Source organism: Talaromyces marneffei, chromosome 1, assembly GCF_009556855.1.
Source record: "Talaromyces marneffei chromosome 1, complete sequence".
Lineage (NCBI taxonomy): Eukaryota > Fungi > Ascomycota > Eurotiomycetes > Eurotiales > Trichocomaceae > Talaromyces > Talaromyces marneffei.
The window spans coordinates 3,589,678-3,608,727 of NC_072348.1; the positions used below are offsets into that span (position 1 = coordinate 3,589,678).

General features: G+C 46.7%; 7 protein-coding genes across 7 annotated transcripts; 3 read left to right on the forward strand and 4 right to left on the reverse strand.

The window, feature by feature from the left end:
- Nucleotides 1-212: 212 nt before the first annotated feature.
- On the reverse strand, nucleotides 213-2,674 carry EYB26_001335 (uncharacterized protein; the record flags this gene model as incomplete). Its single annotated transcript, XM_054260646.1, has 7 exons — nucleotides 213-781; nucleotides 842-1,123; nucleotides 1,189-1,308; nucleotides 1,361-1,941; nucleotides 2,000-2,094; nucleotides 2,148-2,415; nucleotides 2,475-2,674. 7 exons carry the CDS (start codon nucleotides 2,672-2,674, stop codon nucleotides 213-215), a joined length of 2,115 nt encoding a protein of 704 aa, XP_054116621.1.
- A 624-nt stretch (nucleotides 2,675-3,298) lies between these two features.
- On the reverse strand, nucleotides 3,299-4,691 carry EYB26_001336 (uncharacterized protein; the record flags this gene model as incomplete). The annotated part of the gene is made up of 3 exons (XM_054260647.1): nucleotides 3,299-3,449; nucleotides 3,510-4,135; nucleotides 4,188-4,691. The coding sequence occupies 3 exons, from the start codon at nucleotides 4,689-4,691 to the stop codon at nucleotides 3,299-3,301; spliced, it is 1,281 nt and encodes a 426-aa protein (XP_054116622.1).
- Nucleotides 4,692-5,909: 1,218 nt separating this feature from the next.
- EYB26_001337 (uncharacterized protein) lies at nucleotides 5,910-10,413 on the reverse strand (the record flags this gene model as incomplete). The annotated part of the gene is made up of 2 exons (XM_054260648.1): nucleotides 5,910-6,884; nucleotides 6,937-10,413. 2 exons carry the CDS (start codon nucleotides 10,411-10,413, stop codon nucleotides 5,910-5,912), a joined length of 4,452 nt encoding a protein of 1,483 aa, XP_054116623.1.
- Nucleotides 10,414-11,389: 976 nt separating this feature from the next.
- Nucleotides 11,390-12,126, forward strand: EYB26_001338 (uncharacterized protein; the record flags this gene model as incomplete). The annotated part of the gene is made up of 5 exons (XM_054260649.1): nucleotides 11,390-11,421; nucleotides 11,558-11,581; nucleotides 11,710-11,766; nucleotides 11,826-11,953; nucleotides 12,026-12,126. The coding sequence occupies 5 exons, from the start codon at nucleotides 11,390-11,392 to the stop codon at nucleotides 12,124-12,126; spliced, it is 342 nt and encodes a 113-aa protein (XP_054116624.1).
- Nucleotides 12,127-12,944: 818 nt separating this feature from the next.
- Nucleotides 12,945-14,051, forward strand: EYB26_001339 (uncharacterized protein; the record flags this gene model as incomplete). Its single annotated transcript, XM_054260650.1, has 2 exons — nucleotides 12,945-13,352; nucleotides 13,416-14,051. 2 exons carry the CDS (start codon nucleotides 12,945-12,947, stop codon nucleotides 14,049-14,051), a joined length of 1,044 nt encoding a protein of 347 aa, XP_054116625.1.
- A 488-nt stretch (nucleotides 14,052-14,539) lies between these two features.
- On the forward strand, nucleotides 14,540-16,622 carry EYB26_001340 (uncharacterized protein; the record flags this gene model as incomplete). Its single annotated transcript, XM_054260651.1, has 4 exons — nucleotides 14,540-14,875; nucleotides 14,933-15,463; nucleotides 15,522-16,380; nucleotides 16,471-16,622. 4 exons carry the CDS (start codon nucleotides 14,540-14,542, stop codon nucleotides 16,620-16,622), a joined length of 1,878 nt encoding a protein of 625 aa, XP_054116626.1.
- Nucleotides 16,623-16,803: 181 nt separating this feature from the next.
- Nucleotides 16,804-18,823, reverse strand: EYB26_001341 (uncharacterized protein; the record flags this gene model as incomplete). Its single annotated transcript, XM_054260652.1, has 8 exons — nucleotides 16,804-17,052; nucleotides 17,112-17,339; nucleotides 17,412-17,541; nucleotides 17,600-17,711; nucleotides 17,770-17,916; nucleotides 17,973-18,212; nucleotides 18,279-18,380; nucleotides 18,436-18,823. 8 exons carry the CDS (start codon nucleotides 18,821-18,823, stop codon nucleotides 16,804-16,806), a joined length of 1,596 nt encoding a protein of 531 aa, XP_054116627.1.
- Nucleotides 18,824-19,050: the final 227 nt, after the last annotated feature.

The window sequence follows — 19,050 nt, forward strand, 5'->3', positions numbered from 1 at the left end:
TCATGGCTAATGCAGTTTAAAGAGAAATTCCTTTATTCAGAGCTAGGTCGTGCGCTGCATTGAGGCCCAAGTTTATTTGTCGTTTGTGGTCATGAGTCGAGGCGATGAATTGACTCCCTTGACCGTGTTAACGACTGGAGCTCATGATTCTGCTTGTATGGCTATTGCGAGAATAGGGATGTAAAAGTTCTTAAATTCATATATACTCATAGCTATTGTGGTATAGACGGCATCGTATGCAAAAAATCAAAGATATCATTCTGACCTTCCTCGAAAAGTCCAAATGAATCTGCAATTGAATTGGACATTGTAGCCCAATTAGGAACCTCCATCATTTCCGGAAGACGAGAAAGAGGCGGTCTGGGGACATCATTACTCAGTGTTGGTATCATATTTGCATCCTTGACAGTAGTAGTGTTGTGCATAGTCGGCCCGCGATTACCACCTTCGTTATCATGTGAACTTGCACCCACCTCCACTGGAGGAGGAGGATTTATTATGAGGCTATTAGCATTGTTATCTGCCGCCTCCCGATATGAAGTGGACGACGATCGATCATCGCCGCTCTGGTGTTCAGGCATGTCTGCGTTGTCGTTGTTCTCCTGTCGGCGTTGGCTGGCTATCAGAGCACGTGCATAATTTACAAAGATTGAAACGGTGCGGTGAATGTCTGGATATGGTGGCTGTCTTAAGAAGTCGCATATTTTCTCCGCTCTGTCGAGGAGAAGGGATTGATCGATCAGACTTGGACACCATCGCGCAACGCGAAGAGCAAATGTCGCTAATCACATAGCTGTTAGCCACGATACGGAGAGCGCCTGGAAGAGCTTGGCAGACTTACTAACAAAAGCTATTGTTAGAGCTGGATATGTAGGTGCCCAGGTCAGTTGGTACCGATAGGACGACTCATTGATTAGGTATGCCAATTGGTCCATGATGGTTGCAACAAGAGATTGCCATAGATTCATAACGTTCTCATCAATAGCGTCGGGGTTTGAATTGGCGTACGTCGGCTGTAGTCTTTGAATTCGGGCCAGTGAAATACAAAATACAAATATCCTGGCATAGTGAAGCATCAGTTTAAGGCTGCTGCGTTGAAAGGCCCCTGCATGGAAACCATTTTCTACCACGGATTCAGTAAGGATCTTTTGTCATGTGAACTTTTCTAGCAACAGAAAAAGTACTTACGGTCATGGATCTCGTCCCATGTTGTCCACCAATTTTGAAGTCTGGCCATGATAGCCGGAAGCTCACTAGAGATAATATCGGGGATTGTCGCGGCGTTTTCGATGATCACCCGAGAATGACCTTTGCTTTGTTAGTTACCAGATCAAAATAACAATCAAGATAGTAGTCAAACCTCGTAATTGATGCAGCTCAATTATACTCACTGTGCGCATATCAGCAGGCAAAGAAAGAGGATAATCAAGAAATGCGCGGAGCTTCGTGACATCCACTTCTGCAATACGGGATTTGCGTCCAGTACCGGATGCCACGTCCAGTTCCAACGTAAAACTGATTAGCCAGGTTCTTGTTTGCCATACTAACTGACGGTCTGCCATAGTAGCCGAGAGCGAGCTTCGAGGGACATTCTCCTGTGACAACAAAGTGTCCAACGACTTTTCCAGCCCAGAGTCCAAAGCAGTACGGAGAATAAGTGCAATCGAGAACCAGGTCTTTTCCGAATAAGCTGCTAGCAAAATCATTCCTTGCACGGTCTCTAGCTTTGTAGGTCGTTCGAAGAAGCTATCTTCGGCTAAGCGTTGTGCCTCATCTTGCAGAACTCGCTGCATATGTGTATTACTGCGTAAATCAACCACAGCGCGACTGGCGAGGTAGATAATTACTGTAAAACAGAATAAAGAGCGCGAACGAATGGAATCAAATGTGTCTCGAATTGGATCGAAAAGGCCAAGGAAATTCTTGCTTCCATTGAAAAATCTGCACTCAATAAGCAAAACATATTCTAGGATTAGGTACGGCATATAATTTGACATACCGTTCATAAATAGCACGTGCATTCTCCTCACTGACGATTCCACGCGCAATTATATCACCTTTAGGATCACCTTTCGCTGATGAATCCATAAAGATCTAAGTACCGCTGATGAGCATTCGGGATACCTCAGATAGATGGCCGTACTTACATTGTCCGAACCTAGTAAGTTCACAGACATGGAATGCACCGCAGATACCGGCGCAATCATCTCATTAGGACTTAATTGCTGAGACTTGGGACCACTTGACTCTGCATTTTGAGACCGTAGGCTACTCAAATCCACCGAGTTCGGTAGTGAATCAATGGAGGTATCGAAACCAGCATCTCGCGCTGTGACGAGGGAGGAAAAGTCTTGCTCTGTTGTTGTAGGAGTATGGTATCCAGCTCGCTGATCTAATGGCGAGCCTGCCAATTGACTTTTATGGACATAAGTAAGTATGTGTTCAATGCCTCGATAGATACGAAAAATTTATACCGTGCAGGAGTTGCGCTTTTCTGCCGACGTCTACTCCGTCGTGGCTCACTGTCAATAGGATCAAGGATACAGTTACGACCAGCAGATCGACAGCGGAAGCATGGGACTTGGTCGCGCGCATCACAGCGCATCTTTTGTCTTCGACACCATCGACATGCCTTGAAGAACCGAATCGGAATATTTTCCGGTCGGAAGACCATGTTCGGAGCTCGGTCGGTCATTATTGTTTCCGGTCCAATTCATGTTCTTTGATAAATTGATGATCGAGCTAGTGAGGGTTGGTTGATTCCATCCTAAATCTTGCAAACGAAGCGCTGTTGATCAGAAATGTTTCTTATCTTGACATCGTGGGATTGATTGATCAATGGCCCGATAACCTAAAATCCGGTCACGTGCGCTCCCTTTCTGTTTTAGATATCTCGTCGTCACATCATGATGGGGCTACAGGTATCTAGGTTTGATGTAAATTGATGATTAGACATAGATTATATACCTAAACACCGGAATTAATGGTTAAAGAGATTGGACGTGTGTAGTCGAGTACCTCGGAAAGGTGACTGTCCACGAGTTAGGGCTAGCCAGCCGGGCCCTCGTGATTCTGTGCTAGATAATGGCCATCCTGAACTGACACTATATTATTGGAGATATGTTTATGCTCTGTCAATAAGCGTTTAATGGGCTGGCTATCTACCTTCAAGAGGAGATTCCATGTTTGATATTCAAGTGTATCCCTTTTGGGATATACAGTTTACTCTGGTACCTGAAACGAGTTGCTAAGCAAAAGCCACAACAACACCTTTGAAAGATTGAAGATCGTACATGTATTATGAGCTCAAACGGGACTCATAATCTCCCTCTTCAAGTAGCCGTTGAAGTTGTCGTCGTCTCACACCCACGTTGCCTCCATCAAAAAGACTTAGACAAATAGCATCATTCAGTATTTCCCCAAAGCCCTTATCTTTAGCATACGAGGTGCTATTCGATAACATCAAGTCAGAAAAGGTCAGTAGACTTTAAGGAGCTGAGAGAACTTACATTCCGATAATCTTCATCGCAGTCGTCGCACAATCGACCGCATTATCCGATCCGAAGATTTTCGCCTGTAGGCAGGCCTCCAACGCAGTCTTTGCATCTACATTCTCATCCTGCACATAATCCAAAGCTCTATATGTCAGTAAACGTGACGCATCCAGCTTCATCTTTATATCAATGAGCAAGTCTGCAACACTCTGATGCTGTACAATAGGCACACTGCCACCGCGAGTATCGGTCTTGGAGAAGTGTAGAGCCTTTTCGAATACAGTCTGCATAATACCCACACCCATGGCGCCAACCAAAGCAGCGGACATACCAAAGGAGTTTTCAATAAGAGCAGCACCAGCTTCGGGGCCGGCTAAGAGGTTTTCTCCAGGTGTTTTGAAATTTGTGTAACGTGTATGAGGGCCAGAGACTGCTGGATGGCCGACAAGTTCGGGCTCTGCGAGTACTTGGTAGGCCGAGGCATCATTTGCCGCGATAGTCTCACGAGTGACAAGCAAGACAACGACTGCTGATGCCGGAGTATCAGAGGGAAGTAATTGATTATCCGTACAGTAACGGCACACGACGCATTGAAGGTCGGCACCTTTTCCATCCCAACCTCCACTGTTTGTAGTCCATAGCTAGGAAACAACGTTAACGCATGTCTGGAAAGGATGTTTAAGTGACGATTACCTTTTCACCGTTAATGATCCATGACCCATCTTCTTGACAATAAGCCGTTGTCTGTAAACCCATCCCACCTTTTTCCAACCAGTTCGCCGTCCCATTAGGCTCGGAATGCACAAGACTAGCCAAGGGCTCACCATCACCCTTCAAAAATGGCGACAAGAACTTTTCAAAAAGGTTCGGGTTCCCTCCCAAAATCAAAGGTGTCATCCCCAACCCCGTGGCGGCAATGGTCAACGAAACACTGGGATCAACGGGGTACTGTTCTTCCAGAGCCAATGCAGCATCGATCAAATCCTTGCTTGTACCACCTAGAGGAGCTGGAATCTGAGCTCGAATTTGACCCGTGGCAACAGCTTTGCGGTATAGCGGGCGAATGGAACGGAAACGCTCCGCCTGCGTGGAATATTTGGAGTAGATTGCTACTGCTTCGCTGAGGACATCTTGGGCGAAGAGACGCGCTTCGTGTTTGACCTGTTTTTGGTCGGTTGATAGTACGAATGAAGTCATCTCAACGTGAAGACTATGTATTATTTAAACCCTCTTGTGATATCGCTGGAAATCCTTACAGATCAATCACTTCAACTACGTAGCGGATATTGCACCTAAATGCTCATCATATTTATATGACAAGGTACCTCAGGTGATTCCGACGGAATATCCGGTACAAAACTGCGTGGTTCCCCTCATCAAATCCATGAAGAGGGTTAACACATACCAAGAACGTCGGACCATCTGTGTGATTGTATAATAGATACGATGTTGAACGGGGAACAGAGCTATTACTCATCCTATATCCCAACCAACCAATCGAAATTTCTCATACTACCGGAAGTTCCGACAGGTTTGTGCTACTGCTGTAAAGCTGGAGGTATTTCAGCTGTGACTGGTTTCAAGCATAATTGGCTGATCATAAAGATTGGTGGGTGGGGAGAATTAATTGAACCATCTGATGATACCAGGAGACTTTCCGTAGATGAGGGCATTGAATGCGGAGAGCCTTGAGCTATTTAAAACTTCCTGAAATACGAAACAGTCATCTACAAGTTGTGCAGCCACTCAAGATATTTAAAAGGAATATTAAGATCTCTACTTCACTAATACTAAGAGAGAATACTGACAGAATAAACTAGAATAACTCAGCTAAACTCTAAGAATCTAATCAAGCCATATCAGAATAACCGCGCAGTCGATCCAATAGTCAACACGAGCAATCAGTATTGACGGAAATACAGGAGAAACAGAAAGAGAAAATATTGTGATCTAATGCTGATATGAATAAGTAAAAACAGATTACCAATGAAACAGGACCAGATATCGTAGCCATAGACGCCGAGCCGGATATTTGTCAGGATTGCACAAAGAAAAGAGAAAATGGAACAAAAGGATAAAGAAGACATCGAGCCCGACATCATAGATGGGAATAGAAATAGAGAGATGACAATGGATACAACAATAGAAGAATGATACTGAACGATCGGCTATAGAGAAGCAAAAAAAAGCAAGAGGAAATGAGACCTGATAAGGACTGGTATAAGTGAAGCAAATAGAGTGCACATATGCAATGAAAGGAGAGAAAGGAGAGAAAGGAGAGAAAAATACGATAAGTTCGTAACCAGTCATTGACAACATGGAAAGTACATAATAGGAACTTGAATTCTCGCTGTAATTTAGACCATCCCGAAAAGAGGACGGGCAGACGAAAACACAAAAACAATATGGGACAAATTAGACACGTGCAGCTCGTCGCCGAAGACCAAAGTCCTGTTCTTGCAATTCTCTGATCAACCTCAGACTCTCAGCATCCGCATCAGTAGTGTCATCGGCAGTAAAACTGGTTCGTTCGCGTTTCACATTCTTGCTACTGCTGGGAGATGTCGTTGATGAATGTGCCAACTTTTTCTCAAGGCTGGGTGAGGCACTTTTCTTGGTGTGGGACGAAGAAGGCCGCGATGTTGATTTCTTGCCATGACTTGATGTTGTCGATAAGGCTTTTGTAGGCTGTCGAGTGGAAGTGGCCATCGCAGCTTGTTTTGTTATTGTACTCGGTTTCGTTCCAACTTGTTGTTCTGGGATGTATCGATCAACGTGGCGTGGTTGACGAGAGGAGTGGCGTGAGCTAGAGTTTGGTGTATGTAGTACCTCATGCTCGCCGTCGACAATAACGCTACCGCCTTTAAGTTCTTCACTTGGATGTTTCGGCGGTAATATTTCAGTTTCTCCTGAAAGTGAGGTAGGCGGTGATGCCAGCGAATTCGCTAGTTGATGATTAGCTTGCGTGTGTGACGTAGGTATGGCTGTATCCCCGTTGATCTTCGGGTTTGGCAAGACAGCATAAGAGACGTCTGCCGGTTCAATATCCATTGATTGATCAAACCTGTCCTCTGGCGGGGATTGAACTGTCGATAGGCCGTCAGGGTCCTGCTTGTAATACTCTCGTTGGTATTGCTCCTCGGCTAGGACAAGCGTATCAGATGCGGGAAGGTAAGGTGGCATGGTTTGGTCGGTCTCGAATCCAGTGTAGTTAAAATTGTCAAGCGGGACAGAAGCAGTTGCATCGGCCTTGGCCTTCTTATGTGTCGCCGGATCAAGGCCGTCTTCATTAGGTCTGGGTCGTTTCGCTGACGATGTCGCGCGAGGCTTTGACCGCTCTTGAGCTTTGACTGGGTCAATTCTACCATATTCATCATGAATACAGCGACGCTGATATAAATTAGTACAAAGTGAAATCCGAAGCAGGATCTATAGTTCTTACCTTGCTTTTACGACATTCATCGCAGGCCTTACTTCTTCCCTTCTTTCCGCTATTGATACCGTTGACGGATCCTTCCACCGGACGCGGAAACGCGGATTGTGAAATGCTACTCAAGAAGCTGACATTGTCCCGAGAGAAACCATCACTGTTATATGGCAAGAGCTCGCCGCCATCCTGAAGAGTGGACTCTGTGGCAACAGAAGCCAGCGCGTTCAACACAGAAGCTGCATCACGCGCGAGAATAGATTGTCGTTGCGGATCGACAGAGTCGAACATGACCCCCGGAGGAGCAGCGGTGGGCGACACTCCTAGCGACAAGCCATCACCTTGCTCATCTTTATGTCGACAACGTATTCTCCTTTTACGACATGCGTCACAAGCCACGCGCTTCGGTCCTAGTCCGGAGCCTTTGTTCGTAGTTCGAGGCTTAGGCAGTTCTTCTTTGACGGTTGAATTCGTCGTGGCAGGAGTAGAGACACTTGGAGTAGAGATGATCGGGGTAGAGAGAGCTGGAGCAGCGGCAGCAGTAGCAGCTGGGGTGACGGGAATGAGAACAGGTTGAGGCTGAGGTTGAGGAATGGGTACAATGTCACTAGGAGGATTTGGCGTTGAACTCGGGAAAGCGTCCTGTGGTTCCAGCAGTGGTTCAGTTACGAGTTGCAGACTCTGCCTTTCAGCATACATCTTTTGAGCATCTGCATGTCGCTCGGATCGACGACTCGGACGCCCAGCCGGTCTTTTCTCAACCTGATCAATCTTAAAGGTACTGGAGATTGCGCCAGGTCGAGTCCATGAAGCCGCATTCTCGTTTCCTCGTTTCCACGCTATCCAAATTGCAAATTTCTTGGCAATCTCGACGGGATCTCCCTGCATCTTAGGAATAGAACGTTTGATAGCATTCCTTGCTTCTGCTGTAACCCCGTCAACCGAATAACCTCCAGCAATGAGTGCAGTCCGAAGGAGGTATCTCAAAAGTTCAGGCAGCCCTTCTAATTCTGCTTGTGAGTAGAAACGAGCGTTGTGGTATGGAGACCCTAGAGCTGAGCGGTTTTCCCTTTCTCCAAATTCGTAGTAGATTGGGAATTGTCGATAAAACCGATAGTGCTCGTCGCGAGAGAAAGCGTCAAACACGGAGTCGGGGATAGGATCATCATTCAGGTATTTCAATGCAGTGTACCATTGAATCTTTTGAAAGAAGGGATATCTGAACTTGCGTGGAACCTTTGTATCCTTTTCGATCTTCGCGACTTTGATCTGCATACCATAGTTCATACGTGTAAGGAAGTTGCCTCCAATGACAAGACTGTTTTCCGGCGTCCACACGGCATGAATCCAACCAGCTGGGATGAGCATCGTGTCGCCTTCTTGCAAATCAACTCGGTAGCACTCTTTGGTTTGATCTCCAAGAAAGGTTGTGTCTTGCGCCGGGGAATTGCACCATTCTTCATACTTCTTGAGATGCTTTTCTTTTGGAGGTATGAAGAAGAACGTTTTCTTTCCCTTGAGGATCGTGTAATAGACAGAAGACCCACCAAAATCGATGTGAAAGTCTGTATAGCAATCTGCAACTGACATCAAGCAATAGAATTGTACTTTCGGGAAATCGCCAATAGCTTTCAGCTCCTCCGGCCAAACAGAGTCTTGAAGGTCAAGATCGCGAACGATTTTCGGTCGGCGAATGAGCTTTCCCAGCGGGCTTTGGGAGACTTCCAAACTAATCACGTTCCGTACGATCTTCTTTCCAGTGCTTTCATAGTAGTCGGCCCATTTCTGCATATTCCATCTCTTGTCCTCGCCTTGTTGGGATTTGACATCAATGACCTCAACTCTTTCCTCGGGCCCGTAGAGTTCGGCGACTGCGCGTACTGTAAGACCCTGTGGAATAACCATGTCTAACACGTCTTGTCCACAATCAAGAACCATCTCAGGCTCGCCTGGCTGATTCTCAAGTACTTCATCAAACATCTCCTGCGTCGATGCTTCGCCTGCAAGCCCATCGAAAGTAGAATCCAACTCGGACGTATCAATAGAAGTACGAGGATTGAGTGCAGCAGGGATGATTATGGGCTCTGTCATACCAACACCCCGTTCAAAGAATTCAGCGGTCACCAACTCAGCTCTCATACGGGGAAAGCTCTCGGGTAAGAATTGTATCCTTCCATCTTTGATAGGCTGGATGTAATGGTGTTCGTAAGAATCAGTAGAAGTCTTGACAAGACCCTGATTGAGACCCGCATAGTCGATGGTTGTCCTTGCTCGAGATGATTTGCGTACAAAGGTTGTTTGACCGTGGACTGGTCGGCATTTTCGACAAATGAATTTGTCAACCGTCCGAACTTCGCGATCATTCTTGAAGCCAGCACAGACAATATGATACCAACTTTCACAACCGTCACACTTGATCCACGTATCTTCCCCTTGGTCTTCGTTATTAACGTCCATGCGTACTAGATGACACGCTGCACAATTTGCCGGGACGCTTTCATCTGGCGTTACCTCCTCCTCTTTTGCTTCTGGAACAGCCTCCATGGTTTCGCCAGTGATAGTAGGACGACGCTTCATAGGCTTTGGCATGATGTTGTTTTCGTCTGGTAAATGGCTCGACTGTTCTTGCGCGTTGTTATATTTTCGGAAAGTGTCGCCCTCCCAAGAAGATCCAGGTAACGTTGACGAGCTCGTGTTTGGCCGGAGTTCAGGAATAACTGGCGGTGCAATAGCTGTCGAACCGTCTGAATGTGACCGTAAGCGTGAGGGTGACTGATTACTGCCTGGTAGCGCGCTTGCTATAAAGCCAGGAATGGCCATACTTGTACCATAGCCTGCGGGTATCCTTTGGTCATTGGCGAACTGATTAAATGGCTGATCGAAGCCATTGGAGGATTGTGAATATTGGTGGGGGGAAGCAAAATTAGTTGGTCGGGCGAAGTTTAAGAGGAGTTCGGCATCGGTTTTCATACTGTCAGGTACCGTAGTAACATGACTAGTGGATGGGCGTGTGTCAACATGTTGGAATACAGGCGATGCCTTTTCTGACCGCGCGCGTTTAGCAGGTCGTTCAAACTCGGCATCGGTAGGTGGGAATAATGGTGGGGATTCTCTGTGCGTTGGGTTTCCGGGAGGATCGAATGATAAAGATTGAAACCTCGGACTTGTGGCCAGCGCAATGTTCGCAAGGGTTTCAATGCTCGAGCTGGCTCGATGGTGGCCGTGGCCGGCTTTGGGATGTTCGACCTGGCTGCCAAACGAGGGACGAGTATGACTAGCTCCAATTGATCGTCGAGATTGATCACTCTGGGAATTGTATGAATTTCCATTGTAGCCTCGGGGGTAAAAGGCGTCGCGATCGTTCCAGAACGAATGGCGCTCAGATTTGAAAGTGGGAGATATTGGTTCGATAGCGCGTCGCGGGGGCGAAGGGGTACGATATTGCCTTGGACGACCACCTGGATGGCTTAGAAAAGAAGATGTGCTCGCCATTAGTGGTTATCTGCGCAGCGATCGACTCCGCTGCGAAAGAGAGGGTGGGTTGGAGGTGAAAATAGCGATGCTAGTATTTCTTGCGGTAGGCGGGAATGAAGCGGGGAATCGTCACCTCGCGGACTAGAAAGTGGCTATCCGCGAGAGTGAAGAGTCATCCCCGGACCAGGAAACCGCAAGGTGCTATGAGCTCCAAGGATTTCGAGTATCTCAGAACCGACTATAGGGTAGGTCTTTCGCGTTTTTCAGGTCCGGCGTGGAAGGGGTTCGGTTGGCAGGCAGAGGAGTCTGGAATGAGAGGCGGTTGAGTCGTAGCTCGACCGAATCAGCGAGTCACCGCGGGAAAGCACGACGTCAAGGTGAGCGCGGAGCAGGCGCAAATGGCGCCATAAATATAAAAAGAGATCAACTTTCAAAATAATAGCGATGGAAAGTTCGAGTATCGTTATCTGGGTGCGAGATGGGGTGGATGAAATGCTGAGGGGACTTGGGTGAGGCGCGGTCGACGGAGTTTGGAGAGGGCGGGAGCAGGTCGCAGGCGGCAGTAGCAACAGGCGGCCTGTCTTGGCCGACTGCAAGCTACAGTCGTTCCCGGCGGGCACCAGCCAATGATCATCACAGGCTACGATAAGCTTACATTGAGCGGGGAGACAATGGAGCGCATTAGAATTGTATTGATACTCAAAATGTAATAAAACGGTGACTATTGGTATTGTCTGATTCAGTTACTGCTATCATGTCCTCCAGAGTCCTTCCATCCTGAATTGAGCAATCAATGGAGGCCGATTGGCGCTAGTCTTATCAGGGCAACCTTTCAAGTCTTGGCAGACTCCCCATTCTCTCATCGCGTGCATCACTTCCCTGAGTTTCGACAACCTTTTCAACGCTGTTATCCACAACCACCATCTCAAAACTCTTTTCAAAATTTTATATCACAGTCTAGTTCAGAAATCGTCAGCTCTTTCTGCATACAAGAATGAGCCGAAAGCTCGCTCCTGAAGCAAACCGGTTAGTCCTCTACCCGTCCTCCACCGATTTGTCTCCCGTGCGGTCACAATCAGACTTTAGCCTGCGAGAGTGCCAAAAGCCTTGACATTGTGGTCATTTGTCTAGCGTACTTGTACTAACCTTTTTCCTCATTCAGTATTCTCTTCGTGAAGAACTTGAGGTAGGCCTCGTCGACCCCGCTATCGCCATGTGCTTGCATCGAAATATACCACCCAGCACTTCTCTCGCTCAAGCCATCGCAATATCATTCTTACGGGAATTATCCATACTTACATAAATTCTCAATAGCTACAACGTCACCGCAGAAGAGCTCTTCGACCTCTTTGGCAAGTTCGGGCCGATTCGGTAGGCACCCTTGCTGTGACTTGGCCGGTCGAAACCCATTTTCTAACTTCGTATCGTAGGCAAATACGTCAAGGTATTGCGAATAATACGAAGGGCACCGCATTCGTTGTATATGAGGACGTGATGGATTCGAAGCAGGCTTGCGATAAGCTAAACGGTTTCAACTTTCAAAATCGTTATCTTGTCGGTATGTTCGGGTTTAGAGAAATTCAAATATGGCAAATGAAGTACCAAAGGGCTAACACAGTTTGTGTCGCAGTTTTATATCACCAGCCAGAGAAGATGGCTCGATCAAGAGAAGACCTCGCGGAACGTCAAGAAAATTTAGAACGTCTCAAACAGCAGCACGGGATAGAATAACGGCCGCTATTTTTTCTATAACTTCGTTTCTTTCTGGGCCGGTGCTTGCTGATACGCCGAGGTGTATAAGCAACGCTCTCGTGTCTCATTTTATGGTTTTATTGGGTTTTCCGGCGTTCTTTCTCTTCTCCTCTCCATTCGAGTTGTTATGATCGATCAATCGTCACATGTGCATCAATTGGTTCGGAATAATTCGTCATGATGAATGACAACTATGGGATATTTCCATTTATTTTACAAGAAAATGATGATTCACATCAACAGATGGGAGTTTGGTCTTTCTATGTGTTACTTGCCACACTACTTCTTCTCGCACAATGAACAAGGCAAGGCATACACGAAATAAATTAGAACTATGAATGGGTGGCATTTGCAATTCGTAGATTCTTACAAACCGAAGGCCCTCCCACGCCTCGATCTGGTATCAAGAAAATTTCACTTTGGTATGCCAACCAACGTAAAGAATAATGATTAGGAGTGATCCCCAACACTAAATTGACAAAAGGTCAGATAATATCAGTATACATTCTGGAGAGGCCTTTAGATCATTATAACTAGCCAGGATCGACTGTAGATGTGTTCCTCCGCCAAATGCTTGGCATTTGTTTGGCTGTTTGGAAGAGGGTTAGTTAGTTACATCACGTCTCAGCCTCCAGGTCGCGGGACGATCTTGACTGTTCACCTCAAGCTTTGTTGTCGCCTTTGTTCTATATATCATCGTTAACTCCTGTTTCTTTCACTCAACAATCAATACTTTATGAGCTGTACCGCCTTCGTCTAGAGGCGCCTCTCCCTGAGGCTACAACACCGCCTCAACCATGGAAGCCCCAACCGTGACAACCTTCGCCTCCGCGACTACAATGGTCGGAATGCAATTACCGTCTGCCACTTTTACTGCGCCTGAAGCTCTTGCTACTTTAAATACGATGAATGATCCCGATTCGCCTCAAAACGGCGAGTGTCAACTTTTGGGACCATTCTCCCTTCTGATCCAGGCCGCCTTGGGAGGGCTAGCCTTGTTGTCGCTAGTCTACAAGCGATATCGCGAAAGACCGCAACGCCCACTGAAGATTTGGGCATTTGATGTGTCAAAACAAGTGTTTGGGTCGGCGATGCTGCATTTGGCGAATCTTGTTTTGTCCATGTTTTCTGCTGGTCATTTTGAGATTCAACAGCAGTATCAGCCTAATCCATGCTCATTCTATCTGCTCAACCTTGGAATCGATGTAAGTTCCAACAATTTGCATCTAAATGGCATTTGAATACCTTGACTGATTGCTGTTATCTAGACAACTCTGGGCATCCCGATACTCTACCTATCCCTCCGCGTCATTAACCGCCTCGCGTTCTACACACCCTTAGCACAACCATCCGAGTCGATTGAGTCCGGCAACTATGGACAACCTCCGAGGATCATGTGGTGGCTCAAACAATCTATCCTATACTTCATCGGTCTTTTATGGATGAAACTATGCGTCTTCGTATTGATTCAAGTTTTCCCCGTCATCGTCAAAATCGGAGATTGGGCGCTGCGATGGACGGAGGGAAACACGGCTCTTCAGATCATCTTTGTGATGCTTCTATTCCCTTTGATTATGAACGCGATTCAGTACTATATCGTGGATACTTTTATCAAGAAGAAGATTGTTACAGTCATCGACGAGGAACCCTATGACGACGAGGATCAGAACGAACTCGAGAATGATAACAGGGGCTCACATGGAGCTCTTTTGGAGGCTAGTAGTCAGAGTGATGACGACTCTGATTTGGAAGAAGGGGTTACTGCAAAGGACACAAAGCCTTTTTCTCGAACCAGATCCAATCTTCATGTCGCGACGACTGAATATGATCCTACGAGAGATGGCGCAGACTTGCTGGCAGGATCATCTTCGAAAACACGCACTGCTATGGATTCTCGGTCTTGACAATCATGTCTCTCTACTTTTATTTGACGCTTACGCTTTACGTTTATAAACGTTTATATGTATATGATACTGCGCTTGATGTGATAACTCGTTGCGCGTTGGCGTTTTCCCCTTTCTGTTTATGAATCATGGAGACATACATACACAAATGAACATAGACTTTTCAACGTCTGTAATCATTTTAGTCTTGCATATATTATAGGCTGAATCATCATAATACAAACAATGAAGTATGTACTTATTTTAAGAGAGCAAGTCAGGTCTACCAGTGGCAAGTGGGGAAGCCGATAAGATAAGTGCTCATCCACGCTAACGCATCTTTTCCGCAGAGCCGCGCAGCAACAGAAAAAAAAATTCAGAAATCGAAAATCAACATCAACTGGCAACCTCAATTGCGACATTTACACATTTCTTCGATAGCATAACCTGTATCACAATTTTCTATCTGAGCTGAAGATTTGCGATCGATTCGATATTCGACAACCGCCATGGTCGGCGCAAAGCAAAAAGTTGCGACTGCGACCAGGACAAAGTCTGGAGGTCCCTCCTCCTCCACACAAGCTTCACGTCAGGACCACACCATGATGGACAAGGACTACACGTCTAGTGACGAAGAAATGGATGAAGAGGACGACATTCCTGAAAAGGACGACGTTGAAGAGAGGCTTGAGAAGTTGCTTTTCGGTGATGATGAAGGGTTCCAAGCAGCGCTGAAAAGTCACGGGCATCAAGGGTCCACCGATCTTGTTCTGGCTAGTGATCAGGAAGATGGGGAAGGAGATGAGGAGAATGAACAGGATATGGATGATGTGGCGGATGCCGATGTAAGTTGTCTGTTCGTGTTTAATTACTTCGTCGCTGACTAGAATCGTGTCTATCAGCTCTTTTTCCTAGACTCGGGCGTCCCAGAACTACAAGATGCTATTAACCAGCCCGATACTATGGCGCTTGAACTAAAAGGTGAAACTAGTGTTGTCACTCAACCGACTGTATGGAACGATAGCGACGACGAGCGCGTGTCCATATCACTCGCTGGTCATTCACGGTTACGCAAACTACGTGTCGCCGAATCGGAAGACGTTGTCAACGGAACAGAGTATATAAGAAGATTACGAACTCAATATCTGCGACTACATCCTACCCCTGATTGGGCTAATATGGAACTACGCAAGAAACGCAAGACGAGGAAGACCAATCACGGCAGCAGCGGTTCCGAGGTCTCGAGCAGTGAGGGCGAGATGGATACCGATGATGATGATGAAGATATCTCGGTCAAGCCATTGGCAAAGCTTTTGCAAGGTGCTGGCGACCTCATTAAGGGAAGTGAGGAGAGCGCGTCAGGAAAACGGGTGAAGCTTCGTCAGGAAGTTATAGATATTCGTCGATTGAAGGACGTTGGAGGTGTCCAGCCTGTAAGTGCACCAACTGCTTTAGATTTTGGAATATGTTTGCTGACAGAGATGTTTGCAGTCATCTATAGACTCGCTGTCCTTTCATCCCCATCATTCGCTCCTCCTTTCTTCCGGGCCTGCATCAACTGTCTGGCTTCATCACATCTCACCCAGCGCGCCTACTCCCAGTAACCTCTTGACATCCCTCCAAATCAGGAAAACACCCTTATACACATCTGCCTTTGCCGCTCCATCTGGAAACAAGATCTACGCCTCCGGTCGACGCCGCTACTTCCACGTCTGGGATCTGGAGTCTGGCAGAATAGAAAAAATCAACCCGACAGCAGATCGCAAGGAAGAACAAAAATCAATGGAAAGATTTAAACTCTCCCCCTGCGGAAGATATATCGGCCTGATCGGCTCCGCGCGTAAAGGAGGCGGTATGATCAACATTCTCGACTCGACAACCGCCCAATGGATTGCACAGGCTCGCGTCGACGGTCTCGGAGGCGTGGCTGATTTTGCCTGGTGGGCTGATGGTAATGGTATGGTGATTGCAAGCAAAAATGGTGAAATCTCTGAATTTGACATGCGTCTCCGCCGAGTCATTTGTCGCTGGACCGATGCAGGTGCCGTCGGCACTACTGTTATTGCTCTGGGCGGTTCTTCAGGCAGACCACAGCTCGGAGGAGATCGGTGGGTCGCCGTGGGAAGTTTCAGTGGTATCGTGAACATCTACGATCGTAAACCATGGCAGGGTGCTGCAGCACAGGCCGAACAGTCCAAGAAACACAATATTGAAGATGCTATTCCCAGCAACCCTACACCGGTGAGGGCATTGGAACAACTTACGACGTCCATTACTCAAATTGTGTTTGCTCCGGATGGCCAATTTATGGTCATGGCTAGTAAATGGAAACGAGATGCGTTGCGATTGGGTAAGCCTCTTTCACTCTTTCTTCGCCTGTGAGCTTCGAAACTAACTTTTTTTTTCTTTTCTTTTCTTTTTTTTTTTTTAAAAAAAAAAGTCCATCTACCATCATGCACCGTCTACCGTAACTGGCCCACATCAAACACGCCATTTGGCCGTATCACAGCTGTTGCTATATCGCCCCAGTCGAATCTCCTGGCTGTTGCTAATGAGCAAGGCAAGATTCGTCTGTGGGAGATTAACGGTTAATCAAGGTACATGAAACAGCAGTGGTTGTAGAAAAGTTTACTTTCTTTCATATTGTTGGAAAAATAGGAATTTTGTTCGTTTCGTTTCAGTTGGCATAATATAGCTGCAACATTGAATGCATGAGGAAGCGGATCTTTTCAAACAAAGTGTCATTCATTCCCAAATCTCGTTACAATTGCAATTACAATCTCGTCTTCCCCCCAAAAGTAAAGAGATTCCTTTTTCGCCCTTTATCATTCCCATCCTGTTCAACATATACATAACCTATCTTCCCAATGGGTTGATCTACAACGGCCAACTCCACGAGCCGTTCGAGACTCTTGTCATCTGCCGTAACGGCGACGAATCGAGCATTGCTAGCGTTCTTCAGTCTGCCGACTATGTAGCCCGTTTCAGGGGTCCCGGTGCGGCTGTATTCGATTGTGTATGTCTGTGAGAAGAGTTAGGTTAGAATGAAATGAAAGTTAAATGGTGGAAGAAGATACATACCTCGATAGTAGCTTCGCCCTCGGCGTTTTCCACGATTTGAGGAATCGGCAGGTCTGTAAGCGTCTCTGGGAGAGGGTTGTGGGCCGGGTATGGCTGTCCATTCTTTCGAGGATGTTTAGATAGACATATGACATGTTGATATGTTAGAACTCCGCCGTTTGCGAGGACAAGCCCATTGTTTTTCTTGGTTGATGGATTGCGTAATTGTCGAACAATCTCTGTTATGGCCTATAACCATATCCAAAATCAGCTTTGTGTTGATGACTTCGATTTAAGTGGCCCGTCAAGCGGTAACCATACATGCATAGAATAATTGTTTCCGGCACCTCCGAAAGATGTCAATCCGCCTAGGACGGTTATAGGTTTCGTAGGTCGGCGCGGATCAAGCCCTATATGATGACAGGCCAATTTCGGGACGATAGGAAAGCATCTTATTTGCTGATCTTAGTTCCACATAGCTCTAGAAGATCGATTGAGGTATAACTCACGAGTAGAAGTCAAAAATATCAATGTCACTGGTCTTGAGCCCTGAGACGCGCAGTCCCTCGTCTATAGAACGAGATATTGCTGCACTTGAGTGATAATTTGGCCGTTCCCAGACTGGAAAATCCGCATCAGTTGCCACTCTCACGTACGTGGGATATATACCTGGACGTACACTTCTTGCTCTCTTCTGTTCCTGCGCCACCGAGTACATAAATCCATCTGTCTTCGGGTATACCGAGTTTTTTTGCATGTTCCGTAGACGTCAACAGACATGCAGCCGCCATATTCACCGTGTTGAACGCATTCATGAAGAGTGGATCTGGAAATCAATAAGTATCAATGATCTAGTCGATACTGCAATCAAACTATACTGACATGGATGGCATATCATGCGGTTTGTCTTTGATATTGTTCCTATTTCCTTTGCATCCATCGGAGGCTTTCCGTAGTTCCATGCGAATTGATGGTTGGATGCGACTTGGCTGAATTTGGCATATAGAACAGCCGACTCTTGGTTATTGTCATTGAATGATTGGTCACGACGCGCTCGGAAACCGTTCTCATAGAGAGGGTATATCTGAATCGGTGCTCCCATCATGTGTGTGCTTCCGATGTCTAACAGACGGCGTCAATAAGTGATGCGAGTTTCCAGGTGTCCTCTTTGTTTGATTGCAAACGCACCATCACGTTGGCCGAGCTCTCCCGGAGCAAATATCTCAGCATTTTCATCGGCAGGTGTCCAGCCAGGGGGTGGGAAATGATTCGATTTCGAACATGCGGCCGCTAAAATCACCTGTCAATGCATGCCATGTTTTGACTACATGAAGGGTGAGCTTGCCTGAAGCCAGAGCCTCGCCGCCTGCAATCACAGCTAGCTTACTCTCTCCTCGGGATATACGACGGGCAGCTTCATCAAGGATCCTTGCAGGCTGATTCCCGCCATTCACGGTATACAATTTATGCTTCAGTGGGGAAGTGATATTGAGTTTCTCGGCCAAAAGACCAGGGAGGTCGCCATATGCCCAAGTCCAGGTTCTGACAACATCAATGCTATCAATCTGTGATCTCAAGTCTATTGCCGAATTCAAACCAGTCTCCTGGAGCGCGTGGTGAATCGCATCGAGCATCAAGTCTGCTGGTTCGCGTGCATCTTCGACTTTGGTGGAGGCGTTCCTGATATCGCCCACTCCGATGATAATCGGTGTACATCTGGCTTCAATTGACATGTCTGTAAGCTGTTCTATTGCAATTGAGGCATATCTCCACGGCGATATATAGCTATGGAAAGTTCAATAATCGATGGGCAGTTTACTAGCTCCTGGCTGGGAGGAGTATAACGTAGACCTCGGTACTTGGTTAAGCGCACCGGGCAGGTACCACCAGTACAGTACCACGAAATACATACATAGTATGTGTGGTACTGCGGGTAACTATGGGGGCTTCCACAGTGCCA